The 25187-nt window shown below is 49.9% G+C and overlaps 1 protein-coding gene across 1 annotated transcript; it reads left to right on the top strand.

Moving 5' to 3' along the window:
- Positions 1 to 1745: 1745 nt before the first annotated feature.
- Positions 1746 to 25187, top strand: PELP1 (proline, glutamate and leucine rich protein 1; the record flags this gene model as incomplete). Its single annotated transcript, XM_079724693.1, has 17 exons — positions 1746 to 1994; positions 10174 to 10238; positions 10620 to 10725; positions 15169 to 15318; positions 15559 to 15630; positions 19879 to 19938; positions 20242 to 20392; positions 20578 to 20707; positions 20854 to 20941; positions 21397 to 21485; positions 21565 to 21681; positions 21805 to 21952; positions 22095 to 22254; positions 22965 to 23020; positions 23165 to 23371; positions 23509 to 24936; positions 25044 to 25187. The coding sequence occupies 17 exons, from the start codon at positions 1746 to 1748 to the stop codon at positions 25134 to 25136; spliced, it is 3369 nt and encodes a 1122-aa protein (XP_079580819.1). The 3' UTR covers positions 25137 to 25187.

The following is a 25187-nucleotide window of genomic DNA, read 5'->3' as shown; positions in this document are numbered from 1 at the left end:
CCGTGCGCCACAACTACTGAGCCTGCTCTCTAGAGCCCGTGAGCCAAAACTACTGAAGCCTGTGGGCCTAGAGCCCGTGCTCTGCAACAAGAGAAGCCACCGTAGTGAGAAGCACACGCACCACAACGAAGAGTAGCCCCTGCTCACCGCAATTAGAGAAAGCCCACGCGCAGCAATGAAGACCCAACGCAGCCAAAAAAACAAAAACACAACAGTCGGTGAATAAGTAAGAAAATAAATTTTGGATAGTGCGATGAGCTGTAAAAAAATTAAATAGGGTAATGTGATAGAGGGTGATGGGGGCGAGAGTGGGAACTTCTTAAAAAGGAGCCCTTTCTGAGGATGGCCAGATGGCGTCAGTCATACAGAGTCAAAGGAACGTTTCTCCAGGCAGAAGCAGCAGCATGTGCCAAGGCACTGAGGTGGGAATGGGCTTGCCAGAGGATAGAAAGTAGGCTAGTGTGGCTCAAGGATAGGGAAAGAGAGGGAGAGTGACTTATGTGGTATGCGTTGAGGTCACAGGTGGGTATGGGTCGGATCGTGGGGATTCTAGTAGGCCAAGGTGAAAAGATGGGATTTCATTCACATGATATTTGGAAGCCACTGAAGGGCTTTAAGCAGGGAGTGACAAGAACTGACTTCCATCTGAAAAGACCACTCTGGTTGCTGCGTGGAGAAGGGAGTACAAAGGGCCAAAAGGGAAGCAGGGAGAGCAATGAAGAGGCCACTGCAGGAGGCTAGCATAAGAGGCCAGGTGAGAGAGAATGGTTACTTGGCCCAGAGTGTCACTGGAGATGGAGAAACAGAGAAAAATGAACCCTACTGGGTAGTATATTTTGGAGGCAGAATGTCAGGACTTGAAGAAGGATTAGATAAAATGCGATAAAAGAGGAAAAAAGATGACCCTTGCATTTGAATCTGGGATTTGAATTTTATTAGATTCAAATTATGAAGATTTTGTGTACAAAAAAATGCACAAAAGTATTAGGGTGTTCACTAAAGTGTTTGTATTAAAAAAAGTGTTTGTATTAGTGAAAAACTGGAGCAGCTGGAAGTAATCAGCAATAGAATTGCGAACTCGTGGTGCGCCCATTTCATTGTACCGCGCCGCTTAAAAAACGGCGTAAAGTTGCCACAATATATATCGAGTGACAAAAGCCAAGTGCAGACCCCGCTCTTGTAAAATATACTCTGTGTTTATGTGTTTGTGCATAAACTAATATTAGGAAAGTATACACATTACTGGGGGAAGGGCTTGGGCGGGAGGGAGTTTCTCTTTTTACTTTATGCCCCCTTTATTGTTTGAATTTGTATTTGCAAGGCACGTGTATTGTATCATTTCTGTCGTTGTAAATGTAGTTAACAATATCTATGATTTCAGACAACGAGGCCAGCTCCTTAGGTATCAGTGATGCCTAGATCGAAAGTGTCCTGAGATTACGCTACGTTGAAGGCTAGCTTTTGGACTCCGGCGCCTGTAGTCCTGACCACGTGCTCTTTAACCGCCACTGGTCCGCCCTCCCGCCCTCGACCCAGCCCACCGACCAAGCCTTGACACGCCGGGAACTAAACACCCACAGCTGGGGGGCCCCCGGCCCTTCCACGCCGCGCATGCTCCCTTCCAGCCGGCGAGCGGACTGCAAAGCGCAGGACCAAGGCCCCCTCCTCGAGCCCCCTCCCCTCGAGGCGTCCGTCGCGGGGTATTTACGTCATCGCGCCACGCCACCGCTAGAGCCCGGGTGAAGATGGCGGCAGCTGTTCTTAGCGGGCCGTCTGCGGGCTCCGCGGCTGGGGTTCCCGGCGGGACCGGGGGTCTCTCGGCGGTGAACTCGGGCCCGCGTCTCCGCCTGCTTCTGCTGGAGAGCGTGTCGGGGTTGCTACAGCCGCGAGCTGGGTCCACCGTTTCTCCTGTGCACCCCCCAGTCCGCTCGGTCCCACATTTGCCGGGGCTCATGTGCCTATTGCGGCTACATGGGACGGTGGGCGGGGCCCAGGTGAGTCTGTAGCCCGCAGGCCCGCGGCCCTGTTGGAAGGTTGGGGTCTTGGTGCACTGCAGTTGCAGTGGAGAGGTGGAGGGAAGGAAAGCTGGGGGCAGAAAGCGGATCCAGGTATCACTCTGGACGAGATTCACGCATTTCTCCTTTATCAGCCGTGAATCGAAGAAACTCGGAAGAGGAAGGGCCTCGTTTTCTCTGCTGCTAGGCTATCGGTAGACACGCAGGAATGGGTTCGATCCCAGGCCCCGTCATTCACTAGATGTATGATCTTTAGCTTCTTTTTCATCTGAAAGTATCTGTTTTGGGGATTGTTTGGACTGAGTGAATGGATGTATTCAACAAATATTTACTGAGCTCTTACTGAGGGCTAAATCCTGGGCGCTCCAGTTATAGATGCGATAGCGATGAACAAAATGTTACAAAACACTATGAGAATTGTATAGTAGGGATCTCTAACCTAATCTGGAAACTTGCAGAGATTTTCTTGAGGTACTGGAGTTTAAGTTGAGATCCCCAAAGATAATCATAGGACTTGGGTAGGGGAAGAAAATAGGAGCGGCGGTTCAGTCAGCGAAAAGCTCATGTGGGAAGTTCCTCTGGTAGGAACTGAAAAGAAGGGCATTCTGCTTGAGGTTCAGAGATGGAGGGGAAGAGAGTGGGCGCTTTGAGGTGAGTAGGCAGTGAACAGACCATGCAGCGCTTTGTAGACTGGTTTAGAAGAGTCCTTTGGATTATACACAGAATAGAATCTAACTTCCATTCAGTCCTACAAGCTAGAAACCCAGATGTCATTCTGAACACTTTCTTTTTGCTCACACACCTCCGTATACAGTCTGTTAAGTCCTTTTGATTTTATTCTCTAAGTAGCTTTCAGATCTGTCCACTTCTTTCCATATCTTTCCCATTGCCCCCATCCTGGCTTTAACCCCCATTATCTTACTCAGATTCTAAGAAGACATAACTGTCTAACCTACGGTAGGTTCACCTTTAATATTATCTCCCGTGCTCCATCTTCTCCCGCTAACCCTCCCCCAATTCTATTCATCCTTCAAGACCCGTGTACATGAGTTCTTCCTTGTCCAACACTTGTTACCGGGATCTTCCCAGCTCTATGCTTCCTTCCAGGAAGAGGGTTATCACAACCTGCTGGGTGGTTCAATAATCTTAGCCCCAAATTTATTAGAGATGGCCTCATTTATTTATTAGTCCTCATTGAGGGTGACAAAACTGTGCCTCTGGTATCTCAGCCCAGTTCCCCTCCTGTGATTCATGTGGTTCCTAAGTATTTCTGAAATATTATCTATTCTGTTTATAAGTGTGTGATTTCCGTCATCATCTCTTTCAAGTCTTCCCCTCCCTCAGGGTGAGCTACATGAACTTAATGTCGTGCTTAATTTCTCTTGTGTCTAAAAGCATTTTTTTAAATTGAAGTATAATTGATTTACAGTGTTGTGTTAATTTCTGCTGTACAGCAAAGCGACTCAGTTATACACATATATACATTCTTTTTTATATTCTTTTCCATTATAGTTTATCCCAGGATATTCAATACAGTTCCCTGTGCTATACAGTAGGACCTTGTTTATCCATTCTATATGTTTTGATATAGTTTATATCTACTAACCCCAGACTCCCAGTTCATCCCTTGTCCACCCTCCCTTCCCCTAGAAGAATTTTGAGTAAAGAATCTAAGGGTGATGTGGGAAACACCTTTAAATTGCCTGTACTATATTTTTGGGTATATCTTGCCTTGAATTCTTTTCTACTTGTCTGTGTTGTATTGAGTTCTCAGAACATGGAACTGTGTGGTGGGTTTCCTTCACTTCCTTGTAGATTTTCATTCAACAAAGATTTTTTGAGTATCTCTTATGTGTTACCTACTATTCCTCATCTCTAGGTAGATAAGTAAGACATCATCCTTTTCCTCGGAGAATTTCTAGCTTAGCTGAGATGAGAAATGAAGGTAAGTAAATAGTCCTGGAGCTTGAGAGAAAAAGAGATCCATTGATTGGCCCGTCCATCTACGCTTAATCACCAACTTTGTTTTCCCACAGGTACCGCAAACTCAGTAGTTCCAAAGTGGAACTACCTGAGCACAATTCACAATTTCTGGCTTGCATTATGGTAGCTGGTCTCCTTGCTGTCAGTCTTGCTCTTCTTAATTCATTTCCCACACAACAGCTGATCCTGTTTGTAAAATCCTTAACCTGTTTGCTGCCTTTTAAAATCCTTAAGCACCTGAACTTTCCTGCCTCAGGGCCTTTGCACTTGTGCTTGGAATCTCTCCCTATGCTGCCTCTCCATACCTCCCCCCCCCCCACTCCGCCACCGCAATCCCCCGAATCTTTTCAACTCAATGTTTGTTTGTCACTGCCTTTGGGAAACCTTTCCAAACCACATATGATTAGCTGTTCTTTATTACACCATATGGAAATTATTTATTCATTGTACATATACACTCAACCTCATTCCCGCATACCCACACAACTGGGCTTTGATTTGTTTTGTTTTTGTGTGTAGTTAAAAAAAGAAAAAAACTTCTGGAAAATTTCAGATGACACAAAAGTAGAGAAAATAGTATTTTGAACCACCCCCACCCTGGCCCGTGCTGTCTCTATCACCCAGATTTAGCAGTGAACATTTTGCCAGTCTTGTTTCATTCCCACTTTCCCAACTTTGCCTCCAACCTCCCCTGCCCCCAGAGCACTTTATTTTTATTTATTTATTTACGGCTGCATCGGGTCATAGTTGCGGCGCAGGGGATCTTTCATTGTGGTACGCAGGCTTCTCTCTAGTTGTGGCATGTGGGCTCAGTAGTTGCGGCACGTGGGCTCTCTGTTTGTGGCACGCGGGTTCCAGAGCGCATGGGCTCTGTAGTTGTGGCTCGTGGGCTTAGTTGCCCCACGGCGTGTGGATCTTAGTTCCCCTACCAGGGATCGAATCTGCGTCCCCTGCATTGGAAGGTGGATTCTTAACCACTCGACCCAGGGAAGTCCCCCCGACCCCGGAGCATTTTAAAAGAAATCCTGTATCTCATTTCCCTTATAATTGCACATACTTTGTGGCATTTTTTTTTTTTTTTTTTTGCGGTGTGCGGGCCTCTCACTGTTGCGGCCTCTCCCGCTGCGAAGCACAGGCTCCAGACGCGCAGACCCAGCGGCCATGGCTCACGGGCCCAGCCGCTCCGCGGCATGTGGGATTTTCCCGGACCGGGGCACGAACCCGTGTCCCCCGCATTGGCAAGTGGACTCGCAACCACTGCGCCACCAGGGAAGGCCAAATTGCACATACTTTGAAGGACAGAGTGTCTTGTTCTGCCTTGTGTACCTAGGGCTTTGTACTGTCCCATTCTCTAGCCAGTACCCAGTGATCTTAAAAATATCAGTAAGATCAGAGCATTGTCCTGCTTAAAACCGTACCCTAACTTATTGCACCAGGCCTTACGTAGTGCGGCCTCTGCTGGCCTCTTGACCTCCCCTCACACGGCTCCTGGCCTGTCTTCAGTGTGCTCCAGCCACCCAGGCTGATCTCATTTCTGCAGCAGCTGAGGCCACTGCTCATCAGTTCCTTCACTCTTTGCTGGGAAACTCCTGGGGAGGTGAGCTGCTTGTTTAGACCCCAGCTTCCATGCCACCGTTTCAGAGGAGTCTTTCCTGAGCACGCTGTTTTAAAATACAGTGGTCCTTCCCATTTCATTCATTTTCTGTCAGATTATTCTGCTTTGGTTCTTTGCTAGCGTTTATCACTATTTGAAATAAATTAACTTATTTATTATCTGTCATGTTTTCTCTTCTCTTCTTACCTTGTTTAAACTCCATTATAATCACTTCCTCACCCTTCTGCCTTCATTGTACTTGCCTGGCAACACCCCGTGTGTGTTAAATCCAACTCTGTTTATTTGGTGCCTGTACCTGTACAGCTCAGTATGGCTGGAGATACATGTATCCTGGCTGGCTGGTCTCACTTTAAATTCATGGCTATCATCTTCTCAAGTGGCCTCTTAGTGTTGCCTAGCAATCCTGTTACATTTCCACTTTCCTAGACAACCTCTGATTACTTCTCTCCATCCTCACTCTTAGCTGATGCCGTCACTTCCCATTTCACTGAGAAAATAGAAACAGGGGGATGGGAATTCCCATAGGCTGCCGCCACCACATCTGCCAGCTTACCTGTGTCTGTGCTCGTATGCTCTGCCTTCCCTCCCATTACTAGGCGTGAGCTGGTCCATGCCCCTCCTAAGGCCAGCCCTCTGCTTGTACATGACATCTGTCCCCTCTGCGTGTACACAAGTCCATTGCTTCTCCACCTGTTCATCATCAGCTTTTCCCGCTTTGTTAGGTCATTTTCATCAGCATATAGCTCAAAACCGCTTTAAAAAAAGTCCCCCTTCCATCCTGCCCCATTTCTCTGCTTCTCTTTATGGCAAAACTCCTCAAAAGAGTTGTTTGCACTTGTACTTTCTCCCATTCTTCTTTTTTAAAAAATAATATTACTTTGAAATGATTTACAATTTATAGAAGATTTGAAAGAATATACCCTTCACCCAGATTCCCTGAATGTCAACATTTCAAATGCATATTTGTTTTATCATTCTCTGTGCATATTTTTTCTGGGTCCATGAAGGAGGAAGTTGCAGACATGATGCCCTTTTGCCTGTAAATTCTTCAGCATGCATTTCCTTAAAAATGACATTCTCTTACATAATTGCATTCCATCATCAAACTCAAAATCAATATCAGTACCATAAGTGATTTAACCTATAGATCTTATTCCAATTTTGTCAGTTGTGCTAAAAGTGTCCTTGACAGCAAAAGAAAAATTTCTTACGATCTTGACATTTTTGAAGAGTACAGGATAGTTATTTTATAGGATGTCCCTTAGCTTGGTTTGTCTGCTCTTTTCTTTTTTTTTTTTTTTTTTTTTTTTTTTTTTTTTTTTTGTGGTACGCGGGCCTCTCACCGCTGTGGCCTCTCCCGTTGCGGAGCACAGGCTCCGGACGCGCAGGCTCAGCAGCCATGGCTCACGGGCCCAGCCGCTCCGCGGCATATGGGATCCTCCCAGACCGGGGCACGAACCCGTATCCCCTGCATCGGCAGGCGGACTCTCAACCACTGCGCCACCAGGGAGGCCCTGTCTGCTCTTTTCTGATGATTAGCTTCAGGTTGTGCAGTTTTGGCAGAATACTGCAGAAATGATGTGTGATGTTCTTGTCGCATCGTATCAGGAGGCACATAATGTTTCTTTGTCCCATTACTGGTGATGTTAACTTTGATCATGGGTTAAAGTGATGTCTGCAAGGTTTCTTCATTATAAAGTTCTGTTTTTTTCCTGTGGGGAGATTATGTAATTTTGTGTCTTGTTACCCTTTCACCCGTTTTTTTTAGTGTCCATTAAAGATTCTTCCCTGAACGAATCATTACCCTGATGGTTGTCCCTTAGAACTCATCCCATTTAGGCTTTTAGCCTAACTACTTCACCAAAATACTGCTTTACCAGGTAACTTGGTAGGTCTTGAGGGTCAACAATGACCACTGAAGATATCAAGTTCAAAGGTCAAATTTTGGCCCTCCTATTACTTGATTTGTCTGTAGTATTTGTTACAGCTGATGACTCCTTTCTTGCAAAATTTTCTTCACTTGGCTTCTGGGATACCACTGTCTCTTGATTCTCCTCTTACCGTACTGCTCACTCCTTTGTAGCCTTCTTTACTGGCTCCTCCTCTCCTCTCTAACCTCTCAGTGTTTGAGTGCCCAAGAGCCCAGTCCTTCTACTGCTTTCTTCCTCTGTTTACACTCACTCCCACAGTGAGCTGATCCAGTCTGATGACTGACAACTTCCCAAATCCATACTCTGACCAGGATTTCTCCTAACTCCGGACTTAGCTACCCAGTGCCTATTTGGCATTAAACAGACATCCCAGACTTAACACCTGAACCTGAACTCCTGATTCTCACCCCCAAACCTGCTCCTCCTGCGGTATTCTGCTGCCTAGTAAGTGACAACTCCATCTTCCTAGTTGCTCAGGCAAGAAACTTTGGAATTAGCTTTGCCTCTTTTCTTTATCTCCCACCCATATCCAGTGTGTTGTCACATCCTGTGGGCTCTACCTTCAGAGTATAACCACAGCTCGAGGCTTGAATCCCCACTGTTACCACGCTCTTACACTGCCTCGTCTCTCTCCTGGATCCTTAAAATAGCCTCCTACTTCTGTCTGCTTCTGCCTTCTTGACAAGGCAACTCAGGTGTTGTGGATGTGTTTTAAAAAATAAATTATGTCAAGTAATATCCCTTCTCTGCCTAATTCTCCTCTACCCCATGGCTTTTATTCAGAGTGAAAGTCAACGGTTGCCTATATGACTCCAAAAGGTCCCACCCTGCTCCTGGGGCCTCATCTCTCCTGCTCAGTCTCCTCTAGTGACAGTTCACCTCCTTGCTGTTCCTCAGATACGCCTATCGTGCTGTCATCTCACAACCTTTGCTCTTTTTCTCTGCTTTGCCTGGAACAACAAAAAGTTACCAGCATGCCTTTTTTTTAAAAAAAAAACAGTTTTATTGAGATGTAATTCACATACTTACAGTTCACCCATTTAAAGTGTACAGTTCCATGGTTTTTAGTATTTGCAGAGTTGTGCAACCATCACCATGATCAATTTTAGAACATTTTCATCATTCCCAAAGGAAACCCTATACCCATTGGTAGTCACTCCCCATTTCCCCCCAACCCCTCTCTGCTCTTCAGCCCGAGGCAACCACTAATCTACTTTTTGTCTCCATAGGTTTGCCTGCTCTGACGATTTCATAGAAGTGAATCATACAATATGTGGCTTTTGGGGTCTGGCTTCTTTCTCTTAGCATAATGTTTTTAAGGTTCATCCATGTTTCAGAACTTCATTCCTTTTTATGGCCAAATAATACTCCATTGTGTAGATATACTACGTTTTGTTTATCCATTCATGGTTGATGGACATCTGGGTTGTTTCCAGTTTCTGGCTGTTATGAGTAATGCTGCTATGAATGTTCGTATACGATTTCTTATGAGAACACGTGTTTTCATTTTTCTTGGGCATATACTTAGGAGTGGTGTTGCTAGGTCATATGGTTAACTCTCACCTTTTGAGGAACTGCTGGGCTGCTTTCCAAAGCGGCTGCACCATTTTATATTCCTGTCAGTGCGTGTGAGCGCATCAGTACGCCTTGCTCTCACTTTCCTCTGCTCAACTAGCTTCTTAGAGAGGGCCCTGTGTCCACTCCACAGAAAGTGCCGTCTCCCTTCCCTACTCCAGCCTCTCCTTTCCTTCCTCAGTTTATTTTTCCCCTTAGCACCTAGCACCCTCCAACGTGCTATTTCTTATTTGGTCATTTGTTTATTTTCTGTCTCCTCTAACTAGAATATAAGCTCCCTAGCGCCTCAAACAATGTCTCACATAAAGTAGGTAAATAAGTGTTTATTAAGTGAATCAACATTTCCCTTCATGAGAACAGGGACCTTATTTATTTTATTCAGCTCTGTATTCCTTCATCTGATTCAGTGCATAAGATGTGTTTGTTGAAAGAATGAATGATGAGTACAGTTAGGGAGATACAGGGGCCACCAGAGGAGTCTGGCCATTTAAGCATGTAGAGTTTACTTGTGGGAGGGCTGAGGAGGAGACCTCTTTCAGGGCTGCCAGAATGTGCAGGAAGGAAGCTCTGGTTGATTTGGTTTATGTTGGCATTAGCAGCTCGAAGGGAGCCAGGAACAGGAGGAGGGGGATTTGGGGTGAAGGAAGAAGGGATCAGATGAGTTTAGTGTCCAGTCAGCAAGCATTTAGGGATGTCCCTCCGCGCTAGGTGCTGTCTAGGGAAACGGGAAGGAGACTGTCTTTGAAGTCTGGTAGCTGGGATGAGTCGGGCGGTCTAGCCTTCTGGGTAACACTAGTTCGTTGGGTGGGAAGTGGGGGAGGGACAGGTGAGATGTAACTTGAGGAAAGCCCATGGGACAGGACAGGCTGCTGTGTGTGTCACCTACTGAAAATAGGGAAAAGGTTGTCAGCCTCTAGAGGAATGGTCTTTTGGCCTCAAAGGAGGTGTTACTTCAGAAGAGGCTTCGGAAACACCGGGGCAGGGAAGCGCTTGGAGAAATCCTGTGTCTTTAGCATCCTATTCCCGACTCACTTCCTTGTCTTCTTTCCTCCAGAACCTTTCAGCTGTTGGCGCATTGGTGGGTCTCAGTAATGCACGTCTCGGTTCTATCAAAACTCGGTAAGTCTTTAACCCTGTTTTTTCTCCAGGGGGATGTTTCTTTAGGAAGAGGGCTGTATATCTGTCCATCCACTGTCACCACCCCACGGATTCCTGAGATTTCTCCATTCCCAAGAAGGTGGAGAGTTTGATTCTTTTCATGAGTTCACTTGGCTTTGAACCCCACCTATTCCATCTTCCAGGTTTCCTCTGCCCCACCTTCTGTTCCCTTCTTTCCTTGCTGCCTGCACCTCACTCCAAGTCCTCCAAGTATTTCAGGAGTTAGAAGCCACCGTGGATCTGGAGGTGATGTGTTTCTCTAGCCAGTGAGCGTTAAAGGGCGATGAATTGCTTTCTCTGCAGTCTAGCCACCACCCACTTGTCACTCACCTTTCTTACAAGGTTTGAGGGCCTGTGTCTGCTGTCCCTGCTGGTGGGGGAGAGCCCCACAGAGATGTTCCAGCAGCACTGTGTGTCCTGGCTTCGGAGCATTCAGCAGGTCTTGCAGGTAAGGATTTAGCCACCGCCCTGCCTCCCTCCCTCCCCCAGCCATGCCGTATTCTCCATTCTGGATGTGGTACATCTTTGTGGCTTAGACATCTAGTTCTGAGGACAGAATAATTAGAAGCAGTTTTTTTCTAGCAGGGAGGATGAGCTTCAAATAGAAACATCCTTTTAAACGTTTTGATTTTTTTTTTTACATCTTTATTGGAGTATAATTGCTTTATAATGGTGTGTTAGTTTCTGCTTTATAACAAAGTGAATCAGTTATACATATACATATGTTTCCATATCTCTTCCCTCTTGCGTCTCCCTCCCTCCCACCCTCCCTATCCTACCCCACGTTTTGATATTTTTACCTACTGGGTTATTTTAATTCATCTGACCTTTCATACTCTGTAACTGCTGTTTCATATCCTTGTTAGCTTTTCTAATGAGTGACATCTCTAAAGCTGCTTTTCCCAGATGTTTGATTTTTTTTAATAATTAGCTTACTAATTTCTTTTTTTTTTTTTTTTTTTTGCTGCATTGGGTCTTGGTTGCTGTGCGTGGGCTTTTCTCTAGTTGTGGCGAGCGTGGGCTACTCTTAGTTGCGGTGCGCGTGCCTCTCACTGTGGTGGCTTCTCTTGTTGCGGAGCATGGGCTCCAGGGGCGTGGGTATCAGTAGTTGCAGCACGCAGGCTCAGTAGTTGCGGCTCTCAGGCTCAGTAGTTGTGGTGCACGGGCCTAGTCGCTCCATGGCATGTGGGATCTTTCCAGACCAGGGCTTGAACCTGTGTCCCCTGCATTGGCAGGCGGATTCTTAACCACTGCGTCACCAGGGAAGTCCCCCACAATTTTTTTTTTTTTTTTTTGGCCACGCCGTGTGGCTTGTGGGATCTTAGTTCCCCAACGGGGGATTGAACCCGTGCCTTCAGCAGTGAAAGTGCAGGATACTAACCACTGGACTGCCAGGGAGTTCCCCAGGGTTTTTTTCCTGCTCCTCTCTTCCTCTTTTAACATTTAAATTTTTTTCTGCTTTTACATCCTTCGATGACATCCCCACTTAGTTCTTCCACAAGCATGTTCTGGGCACACATGGCAAGTTGTGTGCTAAGCTCTGGTGGAGAGATGTACTTGGACCCTGCTTTCAGGTGTTTAGAGTCTCTTGCAGGGGTTGGGAAACTTTCTAGGTGTCTATAGATAGTAAAATGTTTTAGGTTTTATGAACCACATATGGTTTCTGTTTTTTTTGGCTGTGCCTCACACACATGGGATCTTAGTTCCCCAGCCAGGGATCAAACTTGTGCCCCCTGCAGTGGAAGTATGGAGTCCTAACCACTGGACCACAAGGAAATTCCCATGGTTTCTGTTGCGTAGTGTTTCTTTGTTGGTTTGTTTTCCCACCCTTTAAAAATTTAAAAACCATTCTTAGCTTGTGGGCTGTGCAAAAACAGGCACCAACAGACCATGGTTTGCTGATCTGTGTTCTAGTGGAAGAGAATAATATTTTTTTAAGTGCTTTTTATTTTATTTTAAAAATCTATTCATTTATTTTAAGTATTTATTTATTTGGTTGCACCTGGTCTTAGTTGCAGCTTGCCAGCTCTTTCGTTGTGGCACGTGGGCTCCTTAGTTGTGGCATGTGAACTCTTCGTTGCGGCATGCACGTGGGATCTAGTTCCCTGACCAGGGATCGAACCCAGGCTCCCTGCATTGGGAGCGCAGAGTCTTAACCAAGGAAGTCCTGAAAGAGAATAATTATACAATGAGTGTGAAAAGATAAACTTCGGTAGGTGCTCTGGAGGTAATAAAGAATGTAGTTCCCTGAGAGCATGTAACGAGAGAATCTGACCCAGACTGGTGATCAGGGTCAGTGGTTCAGGGAGGGCTGTTCTGATGAGTAGGAGTGAACTGGACTGAGAGTTTTCTAAGTGTTCTAAGCCTGCAAAAGTCCTGAGAGAAAAGAAGTTTGACTCATTTGAAGAATTACAAGCAGGCTGGTGTGGCTGAGGTTAATGAGATGCGACTGGGGAGGTAGGTGCATGGGGACCAGGCTGTGTGTGGCGTTGTAGGCATATTAGGGAGTTTGGTTTTTATTCTCAGAACAGTGGGAATTCATGGAAGGTTTTGAGTAGGGGGAAGGAGGTGGTGCTAGTGGTGACGTGATCAAACTTGCATTTGGAAATACCACTCTGGCTGCTGTGTGGAGACAGGATTAGAAGGGAGCCAGAATGGCAGCAGAAAGACCACGAGGAAGGTACTAAGGAAACCTAGGAGAGCATTCACGGTAGCCTGGACTAGGGCGGCAGCTGTAGACATGATGAGAAGTAGGTGAGAGATTTAGAGGCAAAGAGGGATTTCAAGAGAGATTTAGAGGCAAAATAGACAACAGGCCCTGATGATGGAATAGCGTCAGGGAAAGGATGTGTCCAGGATGACTCCCGGGTATCAGAACATTGGAAGACAGCCAGGTTCCAAGGGGAGTGGTGAAAATAACATGAGTATGGTCTTGGGCATTCAGTAGAGGCCCCCAGGAAGCATACCCTTGACCTAGTGTGCGTGGAAGTGACCAGATATCTCAGAGGGTAACCCTGAGGGTTCAGTGGGTGGGGGCTTCAGTCAATATGTTTTACAAAGAGGAAGAGTCCTCAGCATTTAGATGGCAGCTGAAGCTGAGGATGAGGCTCAGATGATCAAGTTGAATACTTATACAGACTGGATCTTGAGGTGCTCCACAGTCAATGGTCAGGTAGAGGAGGATGAGCTTACAAAGCACACAAGACAGAGCAGCAGAAAGGAGATAACCAGGATGGTGGGTTGGATGGACTCCAAATACTTCAGGGAAGACGGAGGAGTCATTTCTCTTTATGCCCTTCTGAGCTGGAATAAGATGAGGACTGAAAATTTTTTATCAGATTTAGCACTCAAGGGTAATGAGACTGTGAAAGTGTTTTTGGTGGAGCAGTGGTCACGGAAGCCAGGTTGCCCTGGGATGAGCAGCGAGTGGGAGAAGGAGTGGAAATGGAGAAGGTAGGCAGTCCTGTCCAGACGTCTGGCTCTGCTGGTAAGAGAGAGAAACTGGGCAACAGCTGAGATTGGGCAAGTGGAGTATGGGCTCAGGAGAAGGACTTGTAGGATGGCAGAGACTGGAGCGTGCACAAATGTCAGTAGGAAGAATCCTTTTGAGAGGGATTGGAGAGAGGGGGCCAGTTAACAGTGTTAGGTTCTGAGAAGAAGGGAGGGGGGACTATCTAAAGCACCGAGGAGGGATTGTCCTTGGATGGGAGGAGCATCTCCTCTAGTGGGACAGGAGGAAGGAGAGCGGGGATGAGGATGAAGATGGAGTTTTCAGTTTGGTGGTGGGAAGCTGAGGGAGTGCCCATCTTTGGGCTTCAGCTTTCTCTGAAGTTGCAGGTTAGGTTATACAGAAGTGACGGTGGTGGGAGAGGGGCTGAGTAGCAGAGGGAGTTAACCAGCGAGAGGTGCAGGAGGATTGCTGGACAGTGTTGAGGCCTGCTTGCGGTTGGTAGGCCCACTGAGTCGGACTTTCTAACAAGCATTCTTGTTTGTTTCATTGACACGTGGCGTCTGGTCTAGCAGCGGGTAATGTGCTGAAGGCTTTTCCCTTAGATACATGTTAATTTTCTAGAGAAGTCCTTCTAAGTTCAAGCCGTTTTTCCTCCATGAATTCCACAGTAGGTCTGAGACAGCCAGAAGCAAGCTTGGCGAGATGGGGCGGTTTTGTTTTGGCTGAGACTTGTTTTGTGGTCCGAGAAGTGCTCCTTTCCATTCCTAGCAGGGACATGTAGTACAGGGGCAGCAGGAAACTCTTAGAGGTGGTCTAGTCAGGAGATCTTTAAACCATGGCTTTGTTACCTTTCTTCCCCCAAATTCCTCGGACCCCCAGACACGCATAGTACTAAAATGTGAACACATGTCCTGTCTGAATGTCTTACTTCGGATGCTCCATATCTCTAATAGTATACTCTGTCCCTAGTGGATTTTTTTTTTTTAATAAATCTGTTTATTTTTGGCTGCGTTGGATCTTTGTTGCTGAGTGTGGGCTTTCTCTAGTTGCGGTGAGCGGGGGCTGTTCTTCGTCGCGGTGTGCGGGCTTCTCACTGCGGTGGCTTCTCTTGTTGCAGAGCACGGGCTCTAGGCGCATGGGCTTCAGTAGTTGTGGTGCGCGGGCTCTAGAGCTCAGGCTCAGTAGTTGTGGCGCACGGGCTTAGTTGCTCCGCGGCATCTGGGATCTTCCCGGGCCAGGGCTCAAACCTGTGTCCCCTGCATTGGCAGGCGGATTCTTAACCACTGCGCCACCAGGGAGCCCCTGTCCCTAGTAGATTTGATGGTAATGTTGACGTTAACTGTGGTGTTTGTCGAAAGCCCCATGTTGTCATACCTCTCGTTCCTCCTTTCGGTGACCGTGAAGGTGAGGTTGGGAGCATGGGGTGTTGTTGCTCTTTAGTCCCAGGACCCGCCCCCCACGATGGAGCTGGCCGTGGCTGTGCTGGGGGACCTGCTCCGCTACGCGGCCCAGCTCCCCACACTCTTCCGGGACATCTCCATGAACCACCTCCCTGGCCTTCTCACCTCCCTGCTGGGCCTCAGACCGGAGGTGAGACGCCTGCCCGGGTCCCCCTCCCCTGGGCCCCTCGCATTGCTTGCCCTCACTGACACCCATTGTGTTAAAGAATGTGATGGGAAGTGATTGGGGAATAGGACGGAAGAAGTGAGAAGAGGTCGGGGCCAAGAAAAAGTATAAGGAGAAGGGACCCTGAGGGGCGCGTGGTGGGGTGGAGATGGGGTCTGGGGCATTGGGCCCTCGGCCTCTTCCTTACTTTCTGTTTCCCCACAGAGTGAGCTCTCAGCACTGGAAGGAATGAAGGCTTGTATGACCTATTTCCCTCGGGCGTGTGGGTCTCTCAAAGTAAGTGTTCACGGGAACTCCTCTTCCCACCAACATAAACCTTGATAGCCCTCTTACCTCAGAGTCCGGGGCTGAGATTTCTAAGCTCCTGTCTCCACAGCTAATTGTGCCACCTCGTAGCTTTAAATGTGTTCTCATTTAATCCTCACAGATAAAGAAATCGAAATTAAGTAACTTGCCTAAGAACTGATGGCAAAGCTCAGGCTCTTACCCCTGGACTCTCTCCTCTCTCTGCCTTTCCTCTCTTTTCCTTTCTCTGTACCTCTAGAATGCCCTGCCCATTTTTCTACCATCTTGTTTTACCTTGTTCCTAAAGCTCTTATGATTTCCTCTGGGAAGCCTTCCTGACTTATTACTTCCCTATATCAACGTCCCCAGTGCTTTTCTCTCCTTATTTTCCTGACTAATCTCCCACCCTGTCCCACGAACTGTCATGGCTGTACAAAGGTGGCTGCACAGCAGAGCCTTATTAGGGCAAACAGGCAGGGTGGATGTGGGTCAGGTGAGGGAGGAAGGAGGTCAGTGAAAGAATTAGAGTTTTATTTTCAAGGAGGTAAAATAACAAATATGAATGGTTATCAAATTCTGCCAAAGCAGTAACAGTTAAAGGGCCTTTGGAATTGGTACATTTATTGTTTGCAGAATAATTCGATGCCAAGAAGTACCTAAGAACAAATAGGTGTTCTCCTGTCGATTAGATGTTCTCTCTTGTTTTGATACACTCATCATTGCTTGACAAACCATTGGGCACCCCCTTTCTCAGATGGAAGCACAAACCTATGGAGAGCTGGAATTAGCGGCAAATTAATAATTTTTTTTTGTATAACTCATGTGGTTAATCACAGTAATTGGTAATATTATACTCAGTATTACCAATTAAGGGGGAGTTGGCCATTCAAGTTATCTTGAAAGTAAGCTCACATGGTTCTATGACCAAGTTAAGAAAGTAAAAGGGAAAGGGAACTGGTACTTAGTAGAACTGCTACTCACTATGTGCCAGGCACTCTGCTGCGTGTCTTCTCATTTTACAGTAATTCTGTAGAGCTGGTGTCACCGAATTAAACAGAAGGAAACGGACCCAGAAGGGTTTGACTAACACCAGCCTGTGTATCTGGTAGTTGTAGAACCAGGGTGCGAGGGAGAGCTATTTGTCCTTCATGCCCATGTTCTTTCCACCAAGCCAAACTCCCCAGGCACTTTTAAGAACATAGACAGGATTGACAGACAGGCTTCCACACTGATGCTGGCTCTGATCAGTTGTTAGTGGCTTGGGAAGGATCGTGAGCCTGACGCGGAGCTCTGCGGGCACGTGCACTGTGGTCTGGGAGTGGTACTTACGGAGACTTTGGTAACTGGTTACTTGCAGTATTTGAAAAGCCCTGGAGCAGATGATATTTCTCAGTGGACGTGGGTCACGTCCTTGCTGATGCTTTGTTTTCATATGACTGCCACTAATGGCAGGTAGTAGAATCTTTGGGTGGCAGGGCAGGACTTTGTCAAGAAGGCATTTGGAGTAACTTGGGGATTTCATTGAAGTTTTTTTTTTTCTTTTTAACTAAAGTTTACTAAGTTTAGTTTACTAAATTAACTTTCTTCTAGAATGCTCTGTAAATTAACTTCTCAGATTACACAGGCTAGATCTTTGTCTCTGACCCCTCATTGGTAAAAAGTATGTGAGGTTTCACTGCATATGCCTGCTTTGATTCAGCTTGGTTTGGGGTTATCTGTACCTACCTGCATCCCCCCAGGAAAGTGCAGGGAGAATTGAGTGTTACCTGTGGGGTCAAGATGTGAGTAGTCAGACTATCCTGCCCGTGAGTCCTCTGCTAGTGCCCCTTAATTTTCGTTGTGAGTGGTTAGGAGAATTCATCTGTAACTCACAGCCTTTTGTCAGACGTGTAGTTTTTGAAGTTATGGCCTGCATTTTAAGTACCCTCTCCAAACCAAACAACAAAACTTTCATATGTTGTTACGGGGTGCATATGCCTTTATTTCTCTAAGAATACAGTGTCATCTGGAGAACTTCCCTCTGTTGAGTCTGGCTTTGTCTATTGCCAACATGGCAGATAAGAATCTGTCTTGTGTGGAGGCCCCAGGGGCAGTTTGTACTTGAAATGTCTTGCAGACCACTACTTAGGAAACTGATAATTGGAGTGTTTATCTGTACTCTATTCCATCCCCCAGAAGCTCCCAGGGCAATTGCAGGCTCCAAGCTCAGGATTACCCCTCCCAAATGAGGTATCTCAAGCATTCTGAGTCCATGAAGTCAGTCCTGTAGAGGCTTTACCTTTCCTCCTCGACAGATTATTTGTTCCCTGGAATGAGTGGGAAGACTCACCCCACTCTTAAGAGACACCCAAGACATACTGTGTGTGCACGCGTACTTGCGTTTCAAGTGAAATGCTCCAAGTGAGCCATTACTTTGGTTGGCCTTGCAGGTAGACCTGTGGTCAGAGCCATGTCCCTGTACTTTGCTTGACTGCAGTCACATAAGCAGACTTTTGGTGGCCTCAGCCCAGCTTTTTGACTCAGTCTCAGGGAAAGCGTGAGCAGTAAGTGGGCCAAAAGGGCTGAGTGCCACTGTAGATAAGGCTTTGGCGACTCTCTATCATCCTTGGAGAAGCCAGTGAATCAGGAGACCTGTGGACGGTTGCTGCTTTTGGTTTGAAGTGTTCAGAACCCTACCACACCGGACATGAAAATGCTTTCCAGGTCCCAAGGGAAATGGTTCTAGGCCTTCTCATGCCCTGGGATCAGCTGTAACAGTGCTTGTCTCATGGTGAGAATCCTGCAGTGGAACGTGGGAAACCAGATGTGGTTCCTGCCACAGGGCGATGGCAGGGAGCCCTTGGAGGGCTGCTTTCTGAACCACACACCGCTAGACCTCCGTGCCTGCTTCCTCCCATAAGTCCCCTGCTGCGTGCCTGGTGCCACTGTTGATTTGTCTTCCTTGTCTTCTGGAAGTTTACCTTTGTGCATGTGATGCCCCCATCCCCTGATGAAGTCCATACACACTAGCCTGGGATTTAAGGCTCGGCCTGCTTCTCCATGGGCCTCTTGTGAGCCTGGAGCTCTCCTCACGGTGTCCCTCCCTCTGTCTCCTTATCCGGGTCCTCCCTTCTCTCCCAAACCCAGCTCAGTCCTGCCTCCCAGCATCAGTCCCTCCTGACCCTCCCTCTTTGGTTCCCGGTTATTGTTTTCCACACATTTGTCTTCCCGACTGTTACGCCCACTGAAGGTGGAAATCCTGTTATACTTCAGTGTTCTCACCCTTTTTGTGCCATAGACCTCTTCTCCGAATGTTTTTAAATCCATAAAATACATGGAATTTGCAGGGGACACTGATTCTGTTGAAATGTATACTTTAAAAAATTGTGATAGAGTAGGATGTGCTTCTTTATTAACGTGTCAAATAACAGGATCCAGCAGCAGGTCTGATAACTACCTAAGTTTCAAATTAGTGATGCACGTGAATGATAATTCAAGATAATTGTTTACAGCTATATGTAACGTGAAATGAAAATAAGTGATTTCTGATGGTGACAGTCAGAGGTACTTCTAATACTACTGTGGCTTTTTGTCTATATTTACAGTAAAAAAAAAATTATAGTTCATTTACAGGTTAGTGAAAATGATTTTTAAAATTTCCCTTCCATGTTCGCAGGCCCCTTTGATTCTACCTCCAGATAAATGGGGCCCCAGTTAAACACTCCTGTGCCAGCGCCTTCACATAGCAGGCGGAGTACTGTTGTTGGCTAACTGACAGGTCGCTGCTCTGAGATGTGCTACCTCAGTCCTGCTGGGCAGCCTTTCCTTCTCTCTCCACCTTGTCCTGCCCTCGCACCTCTGGTTAGTGCCGCAGCTCCCAGCTTGGACCCTTGCTTCTTGTCTGAGCTGGCAGGGAGTTGGGGCGTGGAGGTAGCTGCTTTTCAGTGCTGTGTCTTTGGCTTGAGGGAGATGACTGTCATTTTGCAAATATTGGCAGGAGGGGGCCCAGTCGTTTGTGGGACACAGGCCTCAAACAGGGAGGCTAAGGACAAGAGGCGACATTCAGGGTGTCTTTCTACCATGAGAGCATGTCTGCACCCAGGCATGATGCGCCTTAGAGTGTGGTGCTTCCTTGTCTGCAGGAAAGAACAAGGCCTTAGATCCTGGGCCTCGATTCTGCTGCTGGGAATGGGCGGGGTCTACGTCTCTGGCCCTTGGAGCTGACTCACCAGCCTCTCCCTTTCTTTCCCTCCAATCCAGGGCAAGCTGGCCTCATTTTTCCTGTCTCGGGTGGATGCCTTGAGCCCTCAGCTCCAGCAGGTAAAGGGAAAGGAGGGAGATGGAGAGCCTGGGGTCTGAGCTGGAGCTTCTTTTCTCTCTCTGTTTTTCTGTCTGTAACTGCATTTCGATCACGGTCTCACTCCCCTCCTTGTGAACATATGCAGTAAACACAAGTCATGACTTCTGCCTCCGTGTCTCCATCTGTGTCTTTCTGCCCCGTAGTCCCTTCCGTTTTCCCTCAGAGCTCTCTTTGATCTCCGTCTTCCTGGGCATTGGTGGGGTTGGGATTCCACGGCTGGGCTGGATTCCCACCTGACCAGGGTTCCAACCTGTCTTCTGCAGTTGGCCTGTGAGTGTTACTCCCGGCTGCCCTCTCTAGGGGCTGGCTTCTCCCAGGGCCTGAAGCACACGGACAGCTGGGAGCAGGAGCTGCACAGCCTGCTGGCCTCTCTGCACAGCCTGCTTGGGGCCCTGTATGCGGGGGCGGACACGGGTAAGGACTGTGGCTGCTGTGGTCGGTGGCACGGTGGTGAGGGGAGCAGGGGGCTGGTCTGGAGAGGCGGGGCCTTTGAGTTCTAGGCGAAAGGGAGTAGAATATGGGTGGGTCCTCCACCAGAATGGAGGAGGAGGGGATGGAAGACAGACCTGGCGTGTGAAGGCGGTTGTGTTTCTGTTCAGCTCCTGTGCAGTACGAAGGCCCTGGGGTGGAGACGCTGCTCTCCCCCTCAGAAGATGGCGACGCCCATGTCCTTCTCCGGCTTTGGCAGAGGTTTTCCGGGCTGGCCCGCTGCCTGGGGCTCATGCTCAGGTGTGTGAGTGTCGGGGGGAGCGAGGGCCTGGAGCAGGAGGGGCCGAGATGGGTGTCGTCTTCGTCATGAGGAGGGAGGTTGAGGGTGGGTGTGGAGTCCCCCTGGGCCCCCGCGCTGAGGATCTCCCTGCCCTGATTCTCTTTAGCTCTGAGTTCGGGGCTCCCGTGTCCGTCCCCGTGCAGGAAATCCTGGATCTTATCTGCCGGACCCTCAGCGTCAGTGCCAAGAACATCGTAAGTGGAGTTTGTGCCCTGTTCACAGCACTTGCCCAGGATGCAGGGCAGCCAGGCAAGCAGTGTGGGCTGTGGCTCCCAAAGTGATGTTGCCTGAGGTTGCCCCGGCCAGCTCCTTACCGCTCCAGATGCCGTTATTCCCGTGCTCCCGGCACACGCACATCAGTGCCGATTCGCTCCCGTGTTGTGGGAGCACTTGTAGCAGATGCTTCCTCGGGATGGTGAGCTGGGGATCAGCTGCGTCACTGCCGCGAGGTTCAGCCATCCCTCCCTTGTCCTCCTTCCAGGGTCTGTTGAGGATGGCAGTTTGATCTTGGAGGGGGAGTTTGGGGTCGGGTGTGGGTTCCTTTCCTGCGTGCACACGTGTATTTAGTCACATGCGTGTATCCTGTCTCCATTTCTCTCTTTGCCTCACTTTCTTCCTCCACTCCTTACTCTGCTAATTTTTTCTGCAGAGTTTGCTTGGAGATGGTCCCCTGCGGTTGCTGCTGCTGCCCTCCCTCCACCTGGAAGCCTTGGACCTGCTCTCTGCACTCATCCTCGCGTGAGTGGGGTCGGGAGGATGCGGTGCAGGGGCTGGGATGTGCTGGGAGCGGGGGTCACTGTTCTGTCTTCGCCCCCAGGTGCGGAGGCCGGCTCTTGCGCTTTGGGGCCCTGATCAACCGCCTGCTTCCCCAGGTTCTCAATGCCTGGGGCATTGGGAGGGACAGCCTCTCTCCGGGCCAGGAGAGGCCTTACAGGTAGGTGACTATCTAGGAACAGAATAAAGAGGAGAGGGTGGGTGAGGGGGCGCCGGTGGACCGGGGTGCCGGCGGCTGGGACGTCGACTCCCTTTCACAAGTTGCCCTCTGCTCCTCCCGCAGCACCATGCGGACCAAGGTGTACGCTGTCCTGGAGCTGTGGGTGCAGGTGTGTGGGGCCTCGGCAGGAGTGCTGCAGGGGGGAGCCTCGGGTGAGGCCCTGCTCACCCACCTGCTCAGTGACATCTCCCCGCCGGCTGATGCCCTCAAAGTGAGTGAGGCCTCTGCCCCTGTCCCGGGACCCCCATCCTGCACCCCTTGTCCTCACCAGCCTTGTCACCGGACACTGCCTTCTGACTGTCCTGCCTTCCTGTTGGCCGGTGTGTGTGATTTATGTTCCCCTCCCCAACCAGCTGCGCAGTCCCCGGGGGAGCCCTGATGGGGGTCTGCAGACCGGGAAGCCCAGCGCCCCCAAGAAGCTAAAGCTGGATATGGGGGAGGCTATGGCCCCGCCCAGCCACCGGAAAGGGGACAGCAATGCCAACAGTGACGTGTGTGCAGCTGCGCTGAGAGGTGGGTGAGGCCTGTGCCCTGCACCTCGGCGCACTGGGATGGCCTGGGGTGACAGCCCCAAACCAGTCGTTGAGGTGGAGGGTGTAGAAAAAATGCAGACCCAGCTAAGAGCCTGTGGAGAAGCCATGCCACCCCCAGGGCTGCAGGTGGAATCTTGGGTCCTGCTGTTAGATGGAGTTCTGGTGTTGACACCGCCCCTCCAGGGTCTCAGCTATCTTTGTTTGTGCATCCCCTCTACATGCTAAGTGCTGTTCTAGTACAAGAGGGCGGGGCCGGGAAGAGGATGAAACCCCTGGGCTGTGGAGCTCACACTCCCCAGGCGGGCTGCTCAGTGGGGCTTCCTGCTTCTGACACAGTTGCTAATCTGGACGCAGAAGTGACTTTCTTTTGGGTCCTGTGTATTTCACTGCCCTCCAACCCCACCCCCGTGTGAAGGGAAGTGCCAGCTCTCCCCAAATATGTAAATGCACATTTATAATGTTGTACCTCCATCATCTATCTCATTTACATAATGTCAGCAGCCTTAGGTAGTAGGCATACGTTTAGGATCCCCATTTTATAGTTGAGAAAACAAACTTAGAGGAGTTATGTGACTTGCCTGAAGTGGGCCACGGCACAGCGGGGTGCTCAGCTGGGGCCACGTGCTTCAGAAGCCCTGGCTCATCGTCATGTTAGCTGCCCGCCTCTGACATACTGGTCTCCTTCCCTAGGCCTCAGCCGGACCGTGCTCATGTGCGGACCTCTCATCAAGGAGGAGACTCACAGGGTGAGTGGAGCCTGGTCCCCACGGAGGTGGGGAGGGGCCGCTGCTCTGTACCTGTGGGGGGCTCATTCACACCAGGGAGTAGGCCCCGGAGAAGGGTTGGCTCATCTTGGTGTCATCTCAAGGTGTGCTCTCTGTCCTTTTCAGAGACTGCATGATCTGGTCCTCCCACTGGTCATGGGTGTCCAGCAGGGCGAGGTCTTAGGCAGCTCCCCGTATACCAGCTCGCGCTGCCGCCGGGAACTCTACCGCCTGCTGCTGGCTCTGCTGCTGGCGCCTTCTCCTCGCTGCCCGCCTCCTCTCGCCTGTGCCCTGCAGGCCTTCTCCCTGGGCCAGAGAGAAGACAGCCTTGAGGTAACTGCGGAGTGTGGCCAAATTCACCTCGTGGGTTCCTGGATTCTCTTGTTTCTGATGCTGGTCGGCATTCCCTCCCTGGTTTCGTGAAGGCCTGTATCCCTGATGCTCACTCTCGCCCTTCTTTCCCTCCTCAGGTCTCCACTTTCTGCTCAGAAGCACTGGTGACCTGTGCAGCTCTGACCCATCCCCGGGTTCCTCCCCTGCAGACCATGGGCCCTGCCTGCCCCACCCCTGCCCCAGTTCCCCCTCCTGAGGCTCCATCTCCATTCAGGGCTCCAGCTTTTCATCCCCCAGGCCCCATGCCCTCGGCGGGCCCCATGCCCTCGGCGGGCCCCATGCCTTCCCCAGGCCCTGTGCCCCCAGCGGGCCCCATGGCCTCAGTGGGCCCCATGCCCCCGGCACGTCCTGGACCTCCAGCCACAGCCAACCACTTAGGTCTCTCCGTCCCAGGCCTGGTGTCTGTATCCCCCCGGCTCCTTCCTGGCCCTGAGAACCACCGGGCAGGCTCAAATGAGGATGCCGTCCTTGCCCCTAGTGGCACTCCTCCACCTGCTATACCCCCAGATGAGACTTTTGGGGGAAGGGTGCCTAGACCAGCCTTTGTCCACTATGATAAGGAGGAGGCATCCGATGTGGAGATTTCCTTGGAAAGCGACTCTGATGACAGTGTGGTGATCGTGCCTGAGGGGCTGCCACCCCTGCCGCCCCCACCCACCTCGGGTACCACACCCCCGCCTGCAGCCCCGGTCGGGCCCCAAACAGCCTCCCCTCCTGTGCCAGCCAAGGAGGAGCCAGAAGAGCTGCCCGCGGCCCCAGGGCCTCTCCCTCCGCCGCCTCCCCCTCCTGTTCCTGGCCCTGTGGCACTCCCACCACCCCAGCTGGTCCCTGAAGGGACTCCCAGTGGCGGAGGACCCCCAGCCCTGGAAGAAGACTTGACAGTTATTAACATCAACAGCAGTGAGGAGGAGGAGGAGGAGGAGGAAGAGGAGGAAGAAGAGGAGGAGGAGGAGGATTTTGAGGAGGAGGAGGAGGAGGAGGAAGAGTATTTTGAGGAGGAAGAAGAAGAAGAGTTTGAGGAGGAGTTTGAGGAAGAGGAAGGTGAGTTAGAGGAGGAAGAAGAGGACGAGGACGAGGAGGAAGAGGTGGAAGAGGTGGAGTTCGGCCCGGCAGGCGGAGAGGTGGAAGAAGGAGGGCCTGCACCCCCAAGCCTGCCTCCAGCTCTGCCCCCCACCGCGTCCCCCAAGGTGCAGCTGCAGCCAGAACCGGAACCTGGGCTGCTGCTGGAAGTGGAGGAGCCGGGGGCTGAGGAGGGGCCTGGGGCCGAGACGGCCCCCACACTGGCCCCTGAGGTGCTCCCCTCCCAGGGGGAGGTGGAGAGGGAAGGGGGGAGCCCCCCTGCAGTGCCACCTCCTCAGGAGCTTGTTGAAGAGGAGCCCTCTGTGCCCCCAACCCTGCTGGAAGAGGGGGCTGAGGGTGGGGGTGACAAGGTACCACCCCCACCAGAGGCATCTTCAGCAGAAGAGATGGAGACAGAGGCGGAGGTGGCAGTTCTCCAGGAAAAGGTGAGCGGGCCGGGCGGGGAGAAGTGCTGGCCACTTGTGCAGCCTGACCCACTCTTCAGTGTATATGTGTGTGACTGTTTTGGATTTGATGTCTTTGTCCCTCAAAGGAGCAGGATGACACAGCTGCCATGCTGGCTGACTTCATTGATTGCCCCCCTGATGATGAGAAGCCACCACCTGCCACAGAGCCTGATTCCTAGCCCTCTCCCACACCTCCCACTCTTCGTTTCCAATAAAGTTATGTCCTTGGA

The sequence above is a fragment of the Hyperoodon ampullatus genome (assembly GCF_949752795.1).
Source record: "Hyperoodon ampullatus genome assembly, chromosome: 19".
Taxonomy (NCBI): domain Eukaryota; kingdom Metazoa; phylum Chordata; class Mammalia; order Artiodactyla; family Ziphiidae; genus Hyperoodon; species Hyperoodon ampullatus.
The sequence above is the reverse complement of the archived record's forward strand: the minus strand, read 5'-3'. Positions and strand labels throughout refer to the sequence as shown.